The sequence below is a fragment of the Callionymus lyra genome, chromosome 6, assembly GCF_982586985.1.
Source record: "Callionymus lyra chromosome 6, fCalLyr1.hap1.1, whole genome shotgun sequence".
NCBI lineage: Eukaryota > Metazoa > Chordata > Actinopteri > Syngnathiformes > Callionymidae > Callionymus > Callionymus lyra.
This window is the reverse complement of record NC_141823.1, coordinates 32,865,670-32,883,876: the sequence shown is the minus strand read 5'-3', so window position 1 is coordinate 32,883,876 and position 18,207 is coordinate 32,865,670. Positions and strand designations below refer to the sequence as shown.

The window sequence follows — 18,207 nt, the reverse complement described above, 5'->3', positions numbered from 1 at the left end:
AAAAACAAATGCCCAATGCGCCTGCGCCGACTAGAACTATGAAGTTTCTTCTTCGATGACTAAATGTGGTTGTTAGTGAGACCAACTCGGCCTCCTCAAACAGCCGCAAATATTATATTTGTATGGTTAATGTCAAATTTATTTCAAGACCATACGTCTATTTGATGTAAGGAGACATCGCCGTTCCATTTGGAGAGCGTAAACACATGCTAAAGGATAAATTAAAATGAAATTTGATCTGTTCCTTTTACAGACAGCGCCCCCTTAAGGCTATAGCTTCTTGTTGTTGTAACAATGGAAAGGGTACAAGTGTGAAAATATCATAGTAAAATAGTCAAACTAAATTATCCTTCAATTCAATTTAATTTAAAGTGTCTTATCATAACAAAGTTATCTCAAGACACTTTACAGTTGAAGTAAGACTATAGTGGAGACAGGAAAACAGATCCCAGCAATTCAACCTTGCATACTATCTAGGGTCACTAAATGCATTGCTTAATGTTTTATTACGAGATTAAATTCGTTTGAAAATAATTTATCACGATGTTAAAGTCGTTTGAAAATAATTTATCACGAGATTAAAGTCATTTGAAAATAATTCATCGCGAGATTAAAGTCCTTTGAAAATAATTTATCACGAAAGTCGAAAATGATAGGTGTCGTAGAAGGAATTCATTCTACCTGTGTTCCCGGCAGCCGAGGCTTCAATAGGTGTGTATTTAGTGCGGATTTCGATAAATAGAACTTTATTCATCCCTCAGTAACAATTCTGAAACTTTCATTTTTTCGATGCTGTGAACGACAATGCTTTAAAAAATTGACTAAATTTTTATTTAAAAAGCCTATTTGAGAGGAATAACTTTGTTATTTCTGTTATGTGAAGTGCGTATTCACATCTTGTCCGTGCTAGGATAGGCTTTATTTATTTTCCATTTAACCTGCAGGTTTTATCCTGCGGCTTCTTACAGTGTCATGTATTGTTTCCCTCTTCTACCTGTACTGTGTATATGGGAGCCTTAAATGCGCCCTTGAATAACATTTTTATTTTTATTATTTTAAAACTTGTAGAGGGAATAAGTGGCAGACATTTAGTACTTGGCCTATTTGTTTGTACATTTCCGTAAACGATTAACAACCTGAATTATTTCAGTCACGAATTCGCATGTAGTGAGTGACTCCAGACAGTAATTATTAAAACGTTTTTAAAAGCACCACCACAACTTAACCACTAGAGGGGGCACTAGTATTCAATGCAATAGACATGAAATATGCAGAACAAAAATACGCTTTAGCCTTTTCTCCCTCTGTTCTCTGTTACGGAGTAACTCGGGTTTTATTTTTTTAATCCGACGATATGATCATGCGGTTGTGTTATATACTCGTGCAAATCATTCACAAGCATCGCTTGTGGTTCTTGTAGTGATCTGGCGGCTCCTTGTGGCGCCGATGAGAAACGGTTGTGTTGTAGCCAGCGAACAGACGATCGCTGGGTAAACAACAGAGACAGGAATGGCCAATTCGTTGAGGGATGACGACCAGACAGGTTTATATTTTGCTATATAGTTGTAGTAAATACGTCGCTTTGCCTTCCCGGGTGTAACATGACTAGTTTGCGAGTCTCAATGGGCGAATATTCTATCATAGTTTATGTTCGAAGTTAAGCTAGCTTAAACGTTAGCTTAGCTCGGGGCCCATAGCCTTCGTCCGCTTTACTCGCTCGGGACTGTGTTGTCAGTTTCACAATCTGAGCCACTTACGTCCTCGATCCGCGGTTCTGTGAAGGCCTGTCTAGTTGCAACCTGTGCTAATATGTAGCATTAGATGTCTTGACATTTTCAACGAAATTCCCCGTGCCATACTGGAGCCTGTAACCGAGATGATGGTGATATATTTGAGGAAAACGATTAAGAACAAGGTGCGTGTTTGCCTTTGTGTTCTGCCTGGCAAGATGTCAGGCTAAGGGCTAGCTTTCCTATATGGTTCGACTTTGTATATTAAATTCCAAACAAACGTCCCCGTTTTACATAAGGTATCTCATTGGGAAACGATGATGATGTGAGCAGACAAGCTTGTTGTAGTATGTTATATATAGATAAGTATGCTTTTCTGTACACTTTCTGTTTAATTAAATGTATTGTATTGCATATTAAGAATAATATTGCTATTGTGTTGCCAGCTGCAGGGTTAGATATAGTATAATGGTAAACTGTGTCGGTTGCATTGTGACGTTACATCGTTTTTTTGTCCATCATTTTATAAAAAATATCGTGGGATAATAACATGTTTTTCCTCCATATTACTATACTTTTTATCCCCTCTGAAGGTTTGATGTAAGCCATTGTACATTTAAAGGCATTTACTGCCTGAGTTCCCTCACTCACTTGGTTTGCTGTTGATCTCTCTCAAGCTAGATACACCTTGGTTGCTTGATAAGGGTTGATAGAATATCATACATTTTTGTATGATTGGAAATTGCGTGCTACTCCAAGGGCACTGTGTGACCCGAATGGCAACCATCGGTTTGTTAAGCACTTCTTACTTTCTGTTGTAAAAGTGTGTTTCCCCTCTGGGGATGAAAAAAGCTTTTCTAAATCTATTTTCTATTTCTTAAATTACTTTATAAAATATTATTTTGGATGATTAATGGTTACCTCTAATACAATAATCACATTAGTGATTCTTCCAAAATTACAGATGGGGAAAGGAGTAAGCAAGACAACACCAAAATTAAAAAGATGGTTATTGTATGAAAAATGTTTTTTTTCAACCAGGCCCATGGGCTTCTCCTTAGGTGTCTGTGGGCTACCCTTTTCCCGCGACCACCATGTTGGTAACCCCTTCTGCACATGTACTGATGTCAGATCCAGGTCTTAAGTAAATGCCATGACTTCCCTACCCTGTCCAAAACGGTGACTTCAATTTTCTCAGTCACTAGTGGTGTTGATCATCCGTTAATGGTTTTTGTAATCATAGTGTTGACTGGTTTATATGATTCGTATGTTTTAAAGGTCATAGATGACATTGTAGTTTTAGATGGACTAAGTTAGAAAAGACATGCATTTAAGATGTTCAGTAGTTAAATAATTATTGCATGATATTCTTAAAATAAGAGGATTTAGAGAGATGACCCAGCAGCTTTTTAAGGGAGATGGGAATAATTTAGCATTTATTTCTATTAAAACTGACCATTATTAACACTTACCTCAGATATCTTTCAATTTGAAGTATTTGTAAAATGATACCGGTTTAACCAAAACATTTCCAAGCACTGTCTGCTTCTCAAGAATTTCTTTTAGTAATAAATCAAATGTTATTATCTTGTGTTGATTGCCATTCTACTGTAGATTTCTAGCTTCTGACATTTTTTTCCCCATCTTTTGCTAGCTGTAGTGAGATGCTGGGGATAGACTTCTAGGACGTGGTGAAACAGTATTGGATGCTTGCTGTGTGAACTGACCTGTCGCCATGAAGAGTGAGGTGCCGTCGGGGCCCCCCAGCAGACAGGAGCGTCTTAAGGAGCCTCTGGCAAATCCAGAGACTATGGAAGCAGCCAAGAGTTTTCCTGACAACATGGAGATGATAGGAAAGGCTGGAGCTGATTTCAAAAGCCTTTGCACTGAACCCAAGCATCACACCCTAAAGGAGTCTGGGACCCCGAAAGACACAGACCTTGGCCTAACGGTGCGCAGGAAAAGAAAGGGTCCAGGAGCTGGACCGTCTGACTGCTCAATGAAGGAGGGGAACATAACTGAGAGTTCAGCTACACCTCAGCGTCCTAGAGTTGAACTTTTACAGGACCCCAGCGAGGATGAACGTAACCATGAGTCATCTTTTAGTGAGTGTGCCTCCTCCCCTTCCTCAAGTCTAAGATTTGGGGATTCTGACACTCTCACCTCAGAGGAAGAGGAAGCAGGAGCAACAGGCGGGCAACACAAGACCTCTACTCTCACAACTACAGCTACTGGAGTTAGTTTGCGACCCATTCTGGGTCGACCTAAACGGAGTCGGTCGCATAAATGGGTGCGCTCAGAAGCTGAGCCAGTGCTGCTGAGACGTCCATGTTTGAACAACCGACGGCCTATACAAAGGAAACGCTTTGTTAAGTCCATTGCTGGAGGGGTCCAGCGGACTCAGAAGCAAAAGGAAAGACTGCTTCTGCAGAGAAAGAAACGTGAGGTTATCGCACGCAGGAAGTATGCTCTATTACACAGTACCAGTAGTTCAAGTGACGAGTTGAGCAGTGGGTCGTCCTCCACCTCATCATCCGAAGCAGAAGAGCTGTATGTTGACGTGAGCAGCACCAGCAGCCAGCCCAGTGCTTCAGTGACTACAGGTACTCTCACAGCAGCTTTTATGTTCACAATATCTTTTTTTTTAATGTCTGAGCAAGTTGTTTGACAATGTTGACACTACATCTTCTAGTAAAAACTGAATAGTAGTATTAAGAATTTAAATTTAATTAAAAAAAAAAAAGGATAACATTTTAATTTTAAAAGTAACGTAGCACTTGTTTTTAAAATGCAATGGCAGATTTATCTAATTTCTTAAATGGATCAGTGACAGAATACTGACGAACTTAAGAACAAACAGATCTACTATCGATATTTGCACTGGCAGATCTGACCCTTACTGGGGCAGTGACTTTGCATGAATGTATTTTGTGGCCGGCAAAAAGGGGTTAAACCAACAATAGTATGAAACACTGGGAATTCTGCTCCTGCCTTAGTAAATGCATTTAAACCGTCACTTATAACAGGCATCATGTTTTAAACAGTGAATCCAACGAGGAAGTGTGAAAAGCTAACTTTTGATAACATTCACCAATTATCCAGAATTTGCAAAATGAAGTGTGTTGTTGATTTAATTTCCAAGATGGCTGTGACCTCAGATTGTCTTCAAACCGTGGTTTGAGACGGGTACAACCGTTTCGCTCTGTCCAAATCTTATGGTTAATTACATGAAGGCCGTACGGGTTCTTTTATTATAAAGAAAACATGACAATGACATTTTTACAGAAATAACATTTCTGTTGTTTGTCTTGCTGCTTTTTTCATTATACTGATGTTGCCCATGCAAACCCAAAATATCAGAGAGCCATCTCTATAAGTCACAGTCGAGAGGTGTTTACTGACTACCTTCCAATCATGGTTAAGTTCCAAAACCTTCCCTTGACAGTTTCCTTTTCAGTTCAGAATACATCAAGTGAATGGGTACTTTATGGAATCTTCAGGGATCTGTCAAGACACAGTCTTAAGAGCCACTCAGGATAGTTCCCACTTAAACCTTAGATCATCAACTTGTATGTTTGTGTATTCCCTAGAAAAAACAAACAATAATATATGTCCATATCTATATCATCTATATATCTAAAACCGATACCTGGTCTGAGACCATTTTAATTTCCTTTCACTTATTATGTTAATCTTGACTTTAATTTGTGTTTTGTATACAATGTACAAAACTTCATCGAATGGGAACAAGAAAACTGCACCGGGTAACATTTATGTAGGATCATTGGTTGATTTAAAAATGCCTACAGCACAACAACATGGAAAACAAATGTTTTGTTTTACTGGAATTTACTGACAATGAAACCTTAATCTGTCAGGGTAGTGTGACATCAAACAAATTGCTGTGTAAACTGTAAACAGAACTGATCAGAGCTGTAAGCCCTTTTAGTTGAGGGTAACAAAACAGTCTGTAGTGCAAAACCAGCAACAGTATTTTGACCATTTCTCCTTTAGAAACCCACAATTTGTTGAATTTCCAATAAAGGTATTAATATTAAAATATGACAAGGTTTATAATTCTGTCTTTCAACAAAGCAGTAGCATTTTAGAGTATCAATGGGGCTGTTATTTAAAAAGGGTCTTTAAAAGATGTTACTGCAAACCTTTATTAAAAGCTAAACCTAATAGTTAGCGTATATGGATTACCATTGCGTTCCTCATGTTGACATGCTCTTAACTAGATGGGTTTAAAAACTTCTTAATGGACTAAGATCTCTACTTCCACTCTTTTACAACTTATGCTTATGTTCTCAGGTGCGTTGGATGAAGACGTGGTGGTAATTGAGGCAACTCCCGCTCCGACGCCTGTTGTTCCTGCCAGCGAGGAAATCAATGTCACCTCAACTGACAGCGAGGTGGAGATTGTCACAGTTGGAGATGGTTTCAGGTAGGACATGAGTTCAAGCAATCATATATAATTTGGAAAGATGTTTTGTTAATGTCAATACAAAAAGGGCTATTTCCGCTTTCCATTTATTTTTAAAAAATGATCTAGGACACAAAGTTTTAACCTGTTTAGCTAAGTCTTAATAAACATGGCTGACATACGGGTAATAACGTCTCAGAAGACTAGCATTGGTCGGCCTAGTCTTGATAGCTCCTTCTGAAATGTCCCTTTTGAACACAACGTTTTGTCTTGAACTTTCTGGATTCAATTTTTGAATTTCATCGACTAACTGCCACTCTCGTACACTTAAAAAAAAAAATAGTTTCATATTGGATGCGGATAATTTTGTTCATTATATTATAAAGACAAGCCTATAATTCCTGCTCATTTCTTGATTATTTTCATGACATGGCTGAAAAAAAACATGTCATTAAACGATCATGTGGACATAATGATCAAGAGTTATCAGTGTTTGGAATGAAAAAATTTTTAAGTGTGAAGATTTTTAACTGCAAACAAGTGTGTTCATTTTTGATCAGTGTTGGAATGCTAATGTGTGTCTGATGTTCGCTTCTCAACATGACAAGTGATTGCCGCCGGATATTTGTGTAATTCACCTCAAAACCAGACGGAATCCCGCACGTTTGCATGCTTTTTTTCATACTTTCATACTATGAATTTGCCGTGGAAAAGTACTTATTTTGTGTACATGCACTCATAGTACATATGACCACAGGTCAGGTGAAAGTGAGTGTACACTTGTATATGATATTTATAAAATGTATATATATATTTATACAGACATTGAAACATGTATTACATAATATACAACCCTTCAAACAGTTTTGAGCTTTTTAAATCAATTTTGACTTCTATTTTCAAGAGCTCATGAAATGGACCACACATGAAATCTGCCAGTTTTATAGAATGATCCGTTTTTCTATTTATAAAACTATATCGTTGTGGCCGAAGCCCTATGACATCAGGTTGATGAAGTTTCTTCACCATCTCTGAAATCTATGAGGCTTAATTCTATGTGTCGTAGTAATTGACTTAATTTATGTAGAAGGAAATCATGGTTGCATGTAGACCAATTTTTACCAGTAGTAACTGACCTAATGGCAAAAGTGTGTTTCATATAAGTTATTATGAGTAATCATAAGTAATTAGATTACTAGGCTAGCATTTAAATTTATAACTGAGCCGCTGCTGTGAAGATGTGAGCGGAGGTGTGGAGGAGAAATCACGCTAAAAGATCAACACCACTTACTTTATTAAGCATCTTGAGACGCACCACGACACAGAATATGATAGATTGAAGAAACAAGAAAGACGAAACAAAACAAAGCAGTTAACTTTGCTGTTCTGTAGAGAAGAGTGAAAGTTTTATTTGACGCATGAAAGTCAACAAAAATAAATGTTCTTGTTAGTGTTAATGTTGACTTGGTTGCATGCTGGTTGAATAAAGGCTGACAGCGCTGAGTTCTGTGTGTTTGACATCAGCAGACGCTCCACTAAATTAAATTTCACAAACTTCATGGTGATCAATGATGACACAAAAATACACGTAACAAGTTTAGTTCATAAAACCGTTAAACGCTTTACTAATTTACTTTTAAAAGTTGTTGATCACAGTTCAAATAAAATAAAAAGGAAATGACTTCAAATTATATATGTATTTAACCTTTGAAATAATATTTATTTTTTTAATTCAATGTTATTTAATGGTTTATATTTTAACAGTGTGTGCATAAAAGACAATAATTGGATTTTTTATTTTAAAACTGGAACTTAAATATACACACCATTTGTTCATTTGTGTGGTGCAATTAAATTAGTCATTTCCTCCATTCCAAAGTAACGAAATGGCAGCAAAAGGATACACCAAGCTCCAGTACCCTTTAAAGCTAACGATTGGACTCATTTTGGCTTTAAACATAGTTTAAAGTTAAAAATGCAATGAAATGCACTTCATTGTGCAGTGTTAATATAAGTTTACGTTTTTTGTTCATATTTTGAGAAGCACTTTCCTTCAAACACTTTCACATTTTATTAGACAAAGCATATGCCCATTTCTTTGCTGTAAAAGGCAGAAAAATTGTTGTTGTTCCTACATCGCAATATATCACATGTATACTCGTACATATCTATATATATATATACTATATCACATACACTTTGCCGGATTCTTGCCAATACACAACCTTAATCCTTAGTGCAGGTCATGTTTTCTTCTTATTGAATGATCATTGTTGTTCTCTGTGAGGTGATTACACTTGGTTTGGAATGCTGTGACATCTTATCTGTCTGCTTTCTTGACTTTCAATAGATGTCCCAGCCTGCTAGAGAATGTAATGATGAGCTTTCACACACGGGGGGGGGGGGATGGGTTGCTGTAGGGCAGGGTCTAGGCGGCCCACAGAATGTGTAATGAAATTTCCTTTTTCCTCTCAAGTTGTTACAATTGTGATTGTGAATATACTTTGGTGCTGCAAGAGCATACCGAAAGAATGCACACGAATAATTACAATAGCAGTTGATGTTTAATTAATCACACATAGTCTGGTTATTTTCATTGTTATGTGCAGTTAGAAGAGATGCAGAGAATAGGAACCCTGAATCCTATTCATGCGAGCACCCAGACCTATGCAGCTTCTACATTAATGTGACAGAAAAATATGAATTATGTGCACCATGCATATTTCACACAATTTCAGTTTGAAAGTCATTTACTGGTGGCTCATGTGTATTTGTCTGTGCTGCTCCACTGATGGCTGGGTGCAATTGCACAAAGCAGCACATTAGAACATTCCAGTGTTCTAGCACTACACCATGGGATATTTTTGAGCAGCTGCACTCCCCAAATCACAGCAGCAAACGCTAAACCAGGGTGAAATATCTACTGCCATTGATTAAATGTGGCCTTGAACGGTCAATATCCCACCATATTGTGTCCAACATTTGGAAAGATCTATGACATTTGAAAGAATACTTGACAATTATTTAACTGGTTAATCTGATTATTTCAATTCTGGAAAGAAAAGTTTGGTCCGTGCAACATTTTCGAATAGTTTAATTTCTATTGTGGAACATATTTGGTCTGATTAGGTTGAATCTGGAATAGCGGCTCCATCCTCCTCTATTCTCTGACGCGCACTACAAATCGCCAGAGAAAACTAAAGTCAAAATCTAGGACGATCTAAATCCTAACGCAAGAGTTCCCAGAGCCCAACTGTGTTCAACGTCAATGGCCAGATGTATATGTAAATGTAAATCTATTATTTATATATTTTTTCCCCGTATCTCATGGCCAAAATTATAATCCCAATTAGTCCTCAACTGAAACCAATTAAAGCTGAATACTTTTACAAGCCACTTTTATTTTTTACTGTCTAGTTGCATTCACCACAACATCATTGTGTAAAAAGTTTCTCAATTCGCCTCCGCACTGATCTCTTCATCAGCTTAACTCTCATCCCTGCTGCTCCCTCAGGAGTATGACTCGCATCACCTCAACATTACCATGCCTTCCATTCCCCAAGTGTTCATGTTTACAATATACTGTTTTCCTTTCAACTACTCCCATTCCCTTGGGATCCTGGTGGTAAACATATATTTACAAAATATTCCCAGATCAACTTAATTAGCAACTTTTCCCACGTGGTTACATGGGTGTTCTGGGATCAACCAACCAAGGAGTTTCACCATTTACACCTTTGCCTAACATGCCCACCCCTGTCGTACCCTGTTACCCCTAGAGCAGTTTGTTTGGTGCATATATCCGTTTCCTTGTTTATCATGAATAGCTCCTATGTAAGTTGATGGTCAATTAGCTTTTTTTTTTTTTATTTGGGGTGGTGGTGAAGTTTTTTCCTACGCTTACTTATGAAATGTGGATCAATAACTAACCACAGTATGCTAGGGAAATCGCTATATATATATATATATATATATATATATATATTTTATTTAATGTTTCCTCACTACTCGGGTACGATGCTTTAGTGAGTCAACAGATTTGAGCTCAAACGTTTTTAAGGAGGTCTCATAGCATTTCTGTTTATGCCTTCACAGGTCACGCTCAGTGGGAGGGCTGGGTAGGCTGTGGCCCAGCAGTTGCTCCCAAAATCGACTTCAGGAGTCACGTGGACGACACAGACTCTCCACTGTTATCCAACCCCTCCGCCAGAATCCAGGAGAGGTGGTTGATCTCACCGTCGATGAAGATGGTATGTGCTACCTATTTCTTAAATTCCTGCCGTCATTGGTCACTTCATTCACAGCAGATGTTGCACAGTTTGAGCATAAAACCAGATATTAGGTTAAAAACAAAAGGTAAACCTTCTGAGTAACTTTAATGCAATTAATGCCCTGTTCATGGTAAGTTTCACTATTTCTGAAATGTGCCACAGCCGTTATGGTTCTAAAATGAGTGAGAGACAAAAAGTGTGCTTGTTATCACTTCACATCAATAGTGACTTTTGATTGGATTAGCTTATCTGCAATGATGAGATGCATTTAGACATCTAAGTATTCAGAATTATTTTTATCCATTTGCCCATTTACAGAGCAATTATGTAAATGACTTGCAATTCATTCTGATTCTTCAGCAAAGAGCTTGACATGTGAAAATATGGGATCACTGGGCGTGAGGGTATTTGCATTTCTTAGAAGGACGAGGATAAATTAATTTGTTAACGAAAACCAGAAAGCACACACACCTGAATTCTAATGAGGCTTTTTCTTCACTACAACGGCTGCATGTTAAGCTCACACAACTTGTAGCCCATATTGTGTTCAAGAAGATGTTTCACATTGTTAAATGTTTAAGAGTCTCATAACTTGTTTAGCCATGAACCATTAAGCTAGCTTGCAGAAGTCTAGTTTGTTTCCTGTTGGTTCTTTGTACACTGATGACATTATCTTTATTTCCACTGACTATAAAATTATTTCGTCTGCCCTCTCAAGTGGCCAAATTGTCATATTCAGCTTCTTTTTTTTTCTTCACACAGTCTGACCAAAATGTATCACTTTTGAGAAGGAAGGTAGTAACGTGAACCTAGATCAATTTAGACTTGTTCTCAATTTACTTTAGCTCAGCTCTGAAATACTTCTGTTTATTCAAGAAATGATTTTTAAGAAAAAAGAAGAAGCCCTGCCCTGTGTATTTCTAGCCCCTCGACTCGTCTTCTTAAAAATGCTCTATCACCATCTCCATCTGTAAATGGGCTCAGATGTATGAACTGTAGTTTCATTAATTAACTATTTTATCATGGAAGATTATAAAGAAAGGAAAATTTGCTAAGAAAGAACAAAATGGGAATATACCATGTCTAGGAAGCCTAAAAATCTAATCTAAAAGGTTTTGTTAAAAAGAAAAAAGGAATGTGTGATTAGAAGGAAAACAGAAGTAAACCACATGAAGGAGGAAAGCCTCTGTGTGCAGCAATTCTTGGTTCAGTTCTAAGAAGAAAAAATTGTAAGAGCAGGAATGATTAAATGGATGATCCAAATCATTCCTTTATGGACCATTACGCAAAAAAATGTTCTTACACTCAAAAATATTCTTCATTGAAAGACGACTACCTCCGCTTCTGGCCAAACTGCTGATAAAAATGAATATAAAAGGATGACGGTAATCTTCCAATCTTGAAAAATCCAAAAGATGTGAATACGTTTGCATGAGTCTGTGATGACGGTGAGCAGCCAAGTAGAACACTACAAAGGGAGAAATCGCTGCCAGCGCCAAAAAGAATTCAGTGATTTTTTTTTCATTTTTAGTTAAAGGAGGACAATGCATAACAAAGTAATAAAGTAAAGAAAGTGTCAACAAAGTCGCAAGAAAAATGTACACAAAACGCATGACCTATTGAAGTTGAACAAAAAGACTCATCTGCTCCAATTTGAACATCTTACAGTAAAAGAAGGAAAGACAATTTAATTAGGAAGAAAAACGCAACACGTGCTGTAGGAGTAAAACTATCTACAAACTATAGTGAAAAACCTGACCTATGCTTTTACGTTTTACCCCAAAGCCTGGCTCAAAAAGTAAAACTTGAAATCTAAAAAAATATAGAGAAGTGACAAGAACTGCTCTTCTATTGCTCTTTTCTTCTAGATCTCTCTGTTGTGCCAACAACCTCCAGCAGCATTCATCCTCAAACAGTGAGGTCCTCTTCGTCATCATCTTCCCATCATGCCTCTACCTCAGAGCTCAATGATGTCCCAGGACCCTCCACCAGTTGCTCAGGCTCACAACCAGAAAGTGTGCATACACAGAGGGCAGGTGGTTCTACTCGCACCACAACTGAAGGTGTGACTTGCACACAAGGATCTCTGGTCCATACATGAACTGGTTGTCTATGAATTTTCACATTGATTCTTTTTCATATTACTAGATGATAGCAGACCAGGGCTGCCTGGAACACCAGGAGACTCTGGCACGGCTATGCCTCGCCTTCCATCCTGTTGTCAGCAGCACTCCCCGTGTGGACGACCATCACCGAGTCACATGACCCTCAACCACTCTCACTCAACCTGCATGCAGGCCTCATCTGCTCAGACGACTAGCAACTCACAGCACGGTCGTACTCACATCAGCGGCCGTCGCTTCCTTCACCATATTCACCACCCTGCCCCGCAGCCGCCGGGCACTCTGCCTTTCCAAGAGTCAAGTTGTGCAGTGGAGAGACCCAGTGCTCTGCCTGCCTCTTGTGGGTTAGGCGGCAGCAGTGGCAACGGCTCTCTCTACATCGACCAGGTTTGTGAACGTTCTGCTTTTATGAGCCACATCCAACATTCCACAAACTAGTTATAATTTATTTCCCATGCTTGCTTTTAGTTCCTGAATAATATTTCCCTATCTCTTTTCCCTCAGCAAACTCTGCCAGTCGACCTGAGCAGCAGTAGCGTTCGGGGCAGTGGAAGCAGTGGAGCCAGTTTCCATGGCAGCACCTCAGCCTTTGATCCGTGCTGCCCCGGCTCCACCTCAAGGCCTTCTCCTTTTGTTTCCCAAGCCACACCCGGGACCAGCCAGACTACTGCAGTGGACTCTTTCAGCTCCCCTCTTGTGGCTCAGCCACAAACGCAACCCCAGCAGCCCTGCCGACATTATATGCACCCCACCTGTGAGTATGGATGGTCCAGATTCTCTGGCATCTGCCTCTGCTTTGACTGTATCTTTATCTTTGTTTGACATTGAAGGTTGTTACATGGTGGCTCAAATTCTCTCTGGATTAGATATCAGCCAACATTCCTATCAACGGTATAACCGAGGAGCCATGTCTGAATTGACATTTTTAGAACAATCAATTCTGAATTGACCAGAGTAACTGTCATCGTAGATACTTAAGAGACACTTGAATATAAAGTAAAATATGAGATGAAGATGCTGAATTATTTGACAACGATGAAGAATTTAGTGGATTTGGAAAAACAGACCCATTCTATTTATTGTTTCTATATGTAACTATAATTTGTCTGGAAATCGATTATTATCAAGTATTATAGGATTTCTACGTCATTGTCAATTCCTTTTGACTCCTAATACTATAAGGAAGAAACTTTTGACATTTGATATTTGATTGACATTTTTGTCTCCATCTGCAGATGGCACTCTAGCTCGCTCACTGCATCATCAGCCTTCTTCTGCCTGCCCCCATTCCCACGGGAACCCCCAACTGCCCCCTCAACAAGGTGATTATGTAATTCCCCACCCAGTTCACTCCTTTCACCCACCGCTGGCGTCCGACCCGTCGGGCCACACCGTGCCCTCAGCACCGCCGCCTCCTCTGCCTGCCCACCACCCCACCAGTTCAAACGCGCCCCTTGCTCAACACCTTCCCGGGGACCAACAGGCCCTGGCGTCGGTTCAGAGGCTCCGTCACAACGAGCTGATGCAAAGGCTGGAAGTTCAGAGGCGCAGATTTATGCAGCATCCTACGTGAGTGTAATGTTGTTAAAGTCTCTCCTTGGAGACCAAAACGCAGTCAGATTCAACATTATAATCTCTGTAAAAAAGTTATTTCTGATAAGTTTGATGCTCTGTTTCATCCACAGGCGAGCACATGAGCGTCCACCACCACATCCTCATAGAATGCACCCAAACTATGGCCATGGCCACCACATTCACGTCCCCCAGACCATGTCCTCCCACCCCCGCCCACTGGAGCAGAGAACAGCGTGGTGAGTTAAAACTGCTCTTAAATCTTTTTTATTGAAACAAAAGCTTTTCAAATGGATAAAGCCATTTTAAAAAATACACCTGAGGCCATAAAAGAGATGTTTGCTGATGTGTCAACAGGGAGCTCGGCCTAGAAGCAGGTGTGACTGTGGCTCCGTATCCTTCCGGGCACCTGCACTCCCACCTGCCCCACTACCACCCTCCCCCAAGACTGCACCACTTCCCCATCACCTTCATGGTGAGTGACGCACACATAAACTTGCTTTAATAAGGAAGACTTACTTTGACGGAAGGTTTATTGTAGATTAACTGTTTCGCCCTGCCTCTTCATATGTTTTCAATGTTGATTTTTGAGTGAATAATTTAGCCATTATTAGCTTTAATTAACTGAGATTCATTGTAGATGTTATCAAGCATTCATCTTCCTTCAACAACTACTGTCACTTTTCACACCACCAGCTACACTGTTGTAACAGTAGTGGGAGCTAGAAAAACATCAATTTAACTATGTTTAATCTCTCACAGTGCCGTTTTAAAAGTTAAACATTATTTTAATATACATACATCATGATCTATACCAAAGTTTATAATTATATTTTAAATTAGAAGAATAATGTTAAAAATAACCCTAAATAAGAGGAAGAATACTTTGACAAATGACGTTTATTAGTAATGTGTTAGAGAGAATGAAATGTCTTTCTGTTATATGTCAGTAGATCAGACTGTGGTTTATGTCCAACCAATAATGCGTTGTGCAAAATGTTCTGCATGGATTTGAGATGGCTTGACTAAATGTTTAGAATCCCTACTTAACAGTGTAATGGCAGAATCATCTCAAAGTTGGTTCAAGTCTCTGGAAGACGCATCATCATCAAGCCATGAATGCTGTGTACCACTCAGTCGACTCACATGTGCTGGTTGAAATAAGCTACATAATGTCTATTTTCTTTCACCTTCAAAGCAGACCGGCGTCTCAGAAGTGACCTACCCACATATTCGGTACATCTCGTCTAGAATGACTGGCCTTGGACGAACCTATGAGGTGAGACTCGATCTGCTTGTATTGAACATTCCACTAAGACAATCTTACTTTTATTGTCATTTAATTCAACATGACTGGAGATAAAATGATTTTCTGAGTTCTGGGAAATACTATCAAACAATACAACATCATGAAGCAGGATGCACGTAGCCAATTTGACTCTTCAATTCTGTAGTTAACAGCTTCACATTAAAGACCGACTAATAAGTTATTTTTAAAATGCCCTCTTAGCTTGTGTACGGTGGCAACATGGCTCAATGGGAAGTTTACAAAACTAGGAAACTGGGCAATGAGTTCCTAACCTAGTCCAGTTGGCTGTTTTAAAGTCTTGAATCAATCAATCATTGTGAAGAAACACAACCTTTAGGTTTATCATTTTTGGTAACAGTGATTTTGTTTCCATTCAGGACCTGCTGCATTTAGAGGAACGTTTGGGAACGGTGAACAGAGGAGCCTCTCAGGGAACCATCGAGAGGTGCACTTACCCACACAAGTACAAGAAGGTGAGCCTGCGTCTGTTTTGACTTTCTCTTCGTCCTTCTGATGGTTGAAATACATTCTGTGTGTAGCTGTGCTTGTCTTTTGCAGTGCATTCTGGGAGTGCACACGGTCTTGGTGCTTTTGCAACATGTTGTACAAACATTTAGCAGAAGCGTTCTTCTGCCACTGTGTAGTGTTCTGTTTGGGGAGGGTCTGCTAGTGGTTGTAACTGTATCTAAATGAGCGCTCTAACACCCTGCCGCCCAATACAGAAGGTGTTGGAGAGAGACATTGACCAACAGTTAACCCCTGAAGCTTGGGCATCTATTGGGAAAAAAATGCACGCAACCCCAGAATCGGTGAGGAATAATAAGAAAATCAATTGGAAACATGTCTCTGCTCACTTGTCCATGTTAGCTGTAGATTTTGGGGCCAGGGATCTCCAGTACTGTAGACGTGTGTTTAGCATGTAGAAAGTGTCAGGAGAAAATCACCTTCCTCTCTGTCCCCACAAGTATAATGTGTTGTTGTGTTGTAGCTGTAGAGTATTTGTAAATGTTTTCTTAGTGCTTCTAGTTGAGGAGTTGAACTTATTTTAGGGTCATAGAATGATGTGTTGGACGCCTCTGCAGCCCAAACTCACGCTACACAAACGTTTTTCTTTGACAGAGAAAGCTTCATGGTAAGCAGGAGGAGGACGAGGGGGCTGATGAAGACACGGAAGAAAAATGCACCATCTGTCTGTCAATACTGGAGGAGGGGGAGGACGTCAGGTAACCGGAGCCCGTCCTAGGCTCACTCTTGCTTCTGAACATGCCCAATTAGGGGGCGGGGGTGTGAGCCGCCCTGGTGTATGAGGGGTTCTCATTACATGGTCTCTCTTGAGATGTTTCTCAACCCAAAAGATTCAATAACTGGCAGGAGACCCCGGAGTTGTAGCAACATGACAGTCCCTATGGTGTCACTCACGCATTGTCTCCGCCCTCTGCTGGTGAGATGCTGAATTGAGTAACTAGTCGTCATTCAGTCTGCCCCCGTCATCCAAAGTCCATTTAAGGGCTAAAAAAAATGTTTTTATCATGGCGCTTCAGTGACACAAACCTTCAGATGCTACAATAGTATTTTGATGTATTTCACCGACAGCACTGTAACTGTTTGAATAAAGATACTATAGTATAATATATTAAATAAAGTCAGAGGAAATATTCAACATTGATATTAAGACTATTTAAAGATATTAAAATAAAAGGCAACGATGGAGTTGAGGAATGTTTCAAAAGATGACAAGAGTACATCGTGGACAGAGAATGAAACTGAGTGGGTCTTGCCTCTTCATAGACATGTGACGATAAGATTTTGAACTGTTGCTGTGCGATATGAGATCAGCTCAAGGCCCCACTGACGTACTCTTCTGTGCCCACCAGACGGCTGCCTTGTATGCACCTCTTCCATCAACTGTGTGTGGACCAGTGGCTGCTGACCAACAAGAAGTGCCCCATCTGCAGGGTGGACATCGAGGCGCAGCTGACGGCCGAGAGTTGATGCTGTTTGTTCTTTTTGTAACAACCTTATTTTGAGATTTATTTTGAGATCATTAGTTTTCACTTCAGTACTGCAGTCAACCAAAGATGGCATGAATAACCTGTGCAGTGAAAAAAAACAGACAAACCCATTATGGAGTCAAAAGAAGCAGCAGCCCGGAGTTGTTTCTGCATCACAGGCGGAAGATTTTGTGTATTTATCAAGCTTTTATGTAGCTTTGGGTCGTTTGTCCTCAAGTGTCATTCTTTCGTTCTTTGCATGTTTCCTCACCATGCATTTCTTTGCACATTCAACATCCGGCTGCACGCCGGCGAGGAGAACCCTCGTAAAGTTTCCGCAAACACTGAGGCTGCGATCAAGGCAGGGCTGGACACGCCGACCGTCCACTGGATGAGTTCGCCCAGCAGACGGTGAAGTTCCTCCACATTCCAGCTGCTGTATCGGTGCACACTCACAGTATTTTTACAAAACATCACTCCCACACTCACGCGTCTCCACGACGACCCCTCATCACCTCCACAACGGTATTCTAGAGACTGGTCTCTTGCTGACGGACACCTGTCATCAGGCTGACTTTCATTTGTTTGCAGAGGAACATTTGCAGCTTATTTGAGATTAATGTGAGTGTTGTCCCCCTTGACTCCCCCGCCCCTCCGCCTTCTCTCAGTCTCTGTAGTCGTTCAGCAGCAGTTTTTTTCACCGCTGTGGATGGAAACAAACACTAGAACTGTTGACTAACTCACCTGCATAGACTTGCACAAGAGAGAAAAGGAGCTGATGCGGC

At 39.9% G+C, this 18,207-nt stretch overlaps 1 protein-coding gene across 4 annotated transcripts; it reads left to right on the top strand.

Annotated features, from left to right (window-relative positions):
* The first annotated feature begins 1,441 nt into the window (after positions 1-1,441).
* rnf111 (ring finger protein 111) lies at positions 1,442-17,549 on the top strand. 4 transcript variants are annotated; one of them, XM_087792815.1, is made up of 15 exons: positions 1,442-1,543; positions 3,385-4,333; positions 6,045-6,177; positions 10,252-10,406; positions 12,296-12,490; positions 12,576-12,937; positions 13,055-13,304; positions 13,786-14,119; positions 14,236-14,361; positions 14,480-14,597; positions 15,321-15,401; positions 15,809-15,904; positions 16,154-16,240; positions 16,551-16,654; positions 17,306-17,549. In XM_087792815.1, the coding sequence occupies exons 2-15, from the start codon at positions 3,466-3,468 to the stop codon at positions 17,421-17,423; spliced, it is 3,027 nt and encodes a 1,008-aa protein (XP_087648941.1). In that variant the 5' UTR covers positions 1,442-1,543; positions 3,385-3,465; the 3' UTR covers positions 17,424-17,549. The 4 variants fall into 4 exon arrangements, with proteins under 4 accessions (XP_087648941.1, XP_087648942.1, XP_087648940.1 ...); XM_087792816.1 differs by having other exon boundaries at positions 1,445-1,915; positions 15,324-15,401; XM_087792814.1 differs by having other exon boundaries at positions 1,445-1,915.
* Positions 17,550-18,207: the final 658 nt, after the last annotated feature.

What these genes read in the sequence shown, in the direction of transcription:
- rnf111 (XM_087792815.1), top strand. Translation starts at nt 3,466, where the DNA reads ATGAAGAGTGAGGTGCCGTCGGGGCCCCCCAGCAGACAGGAGCGTCTT. An exon ending in TCTCACCGTCGATGAAGATG is followed by an intron (nt 10,407 to 12,295) that starts GTATGTGCTACC and finishes CTTTTCTTCTAG; the next exon opens with ATCTCTCTGTTGTGCCAACA. An exon ending in ACATTATATGCACCCCACCT is followed by an intron (nt 13,305 to 13,785) that starts GTGAGTATGGAT and finishes CTCCATCTGCAG; the next exon opens with ATGGCACTCTAGCTCGCTCA.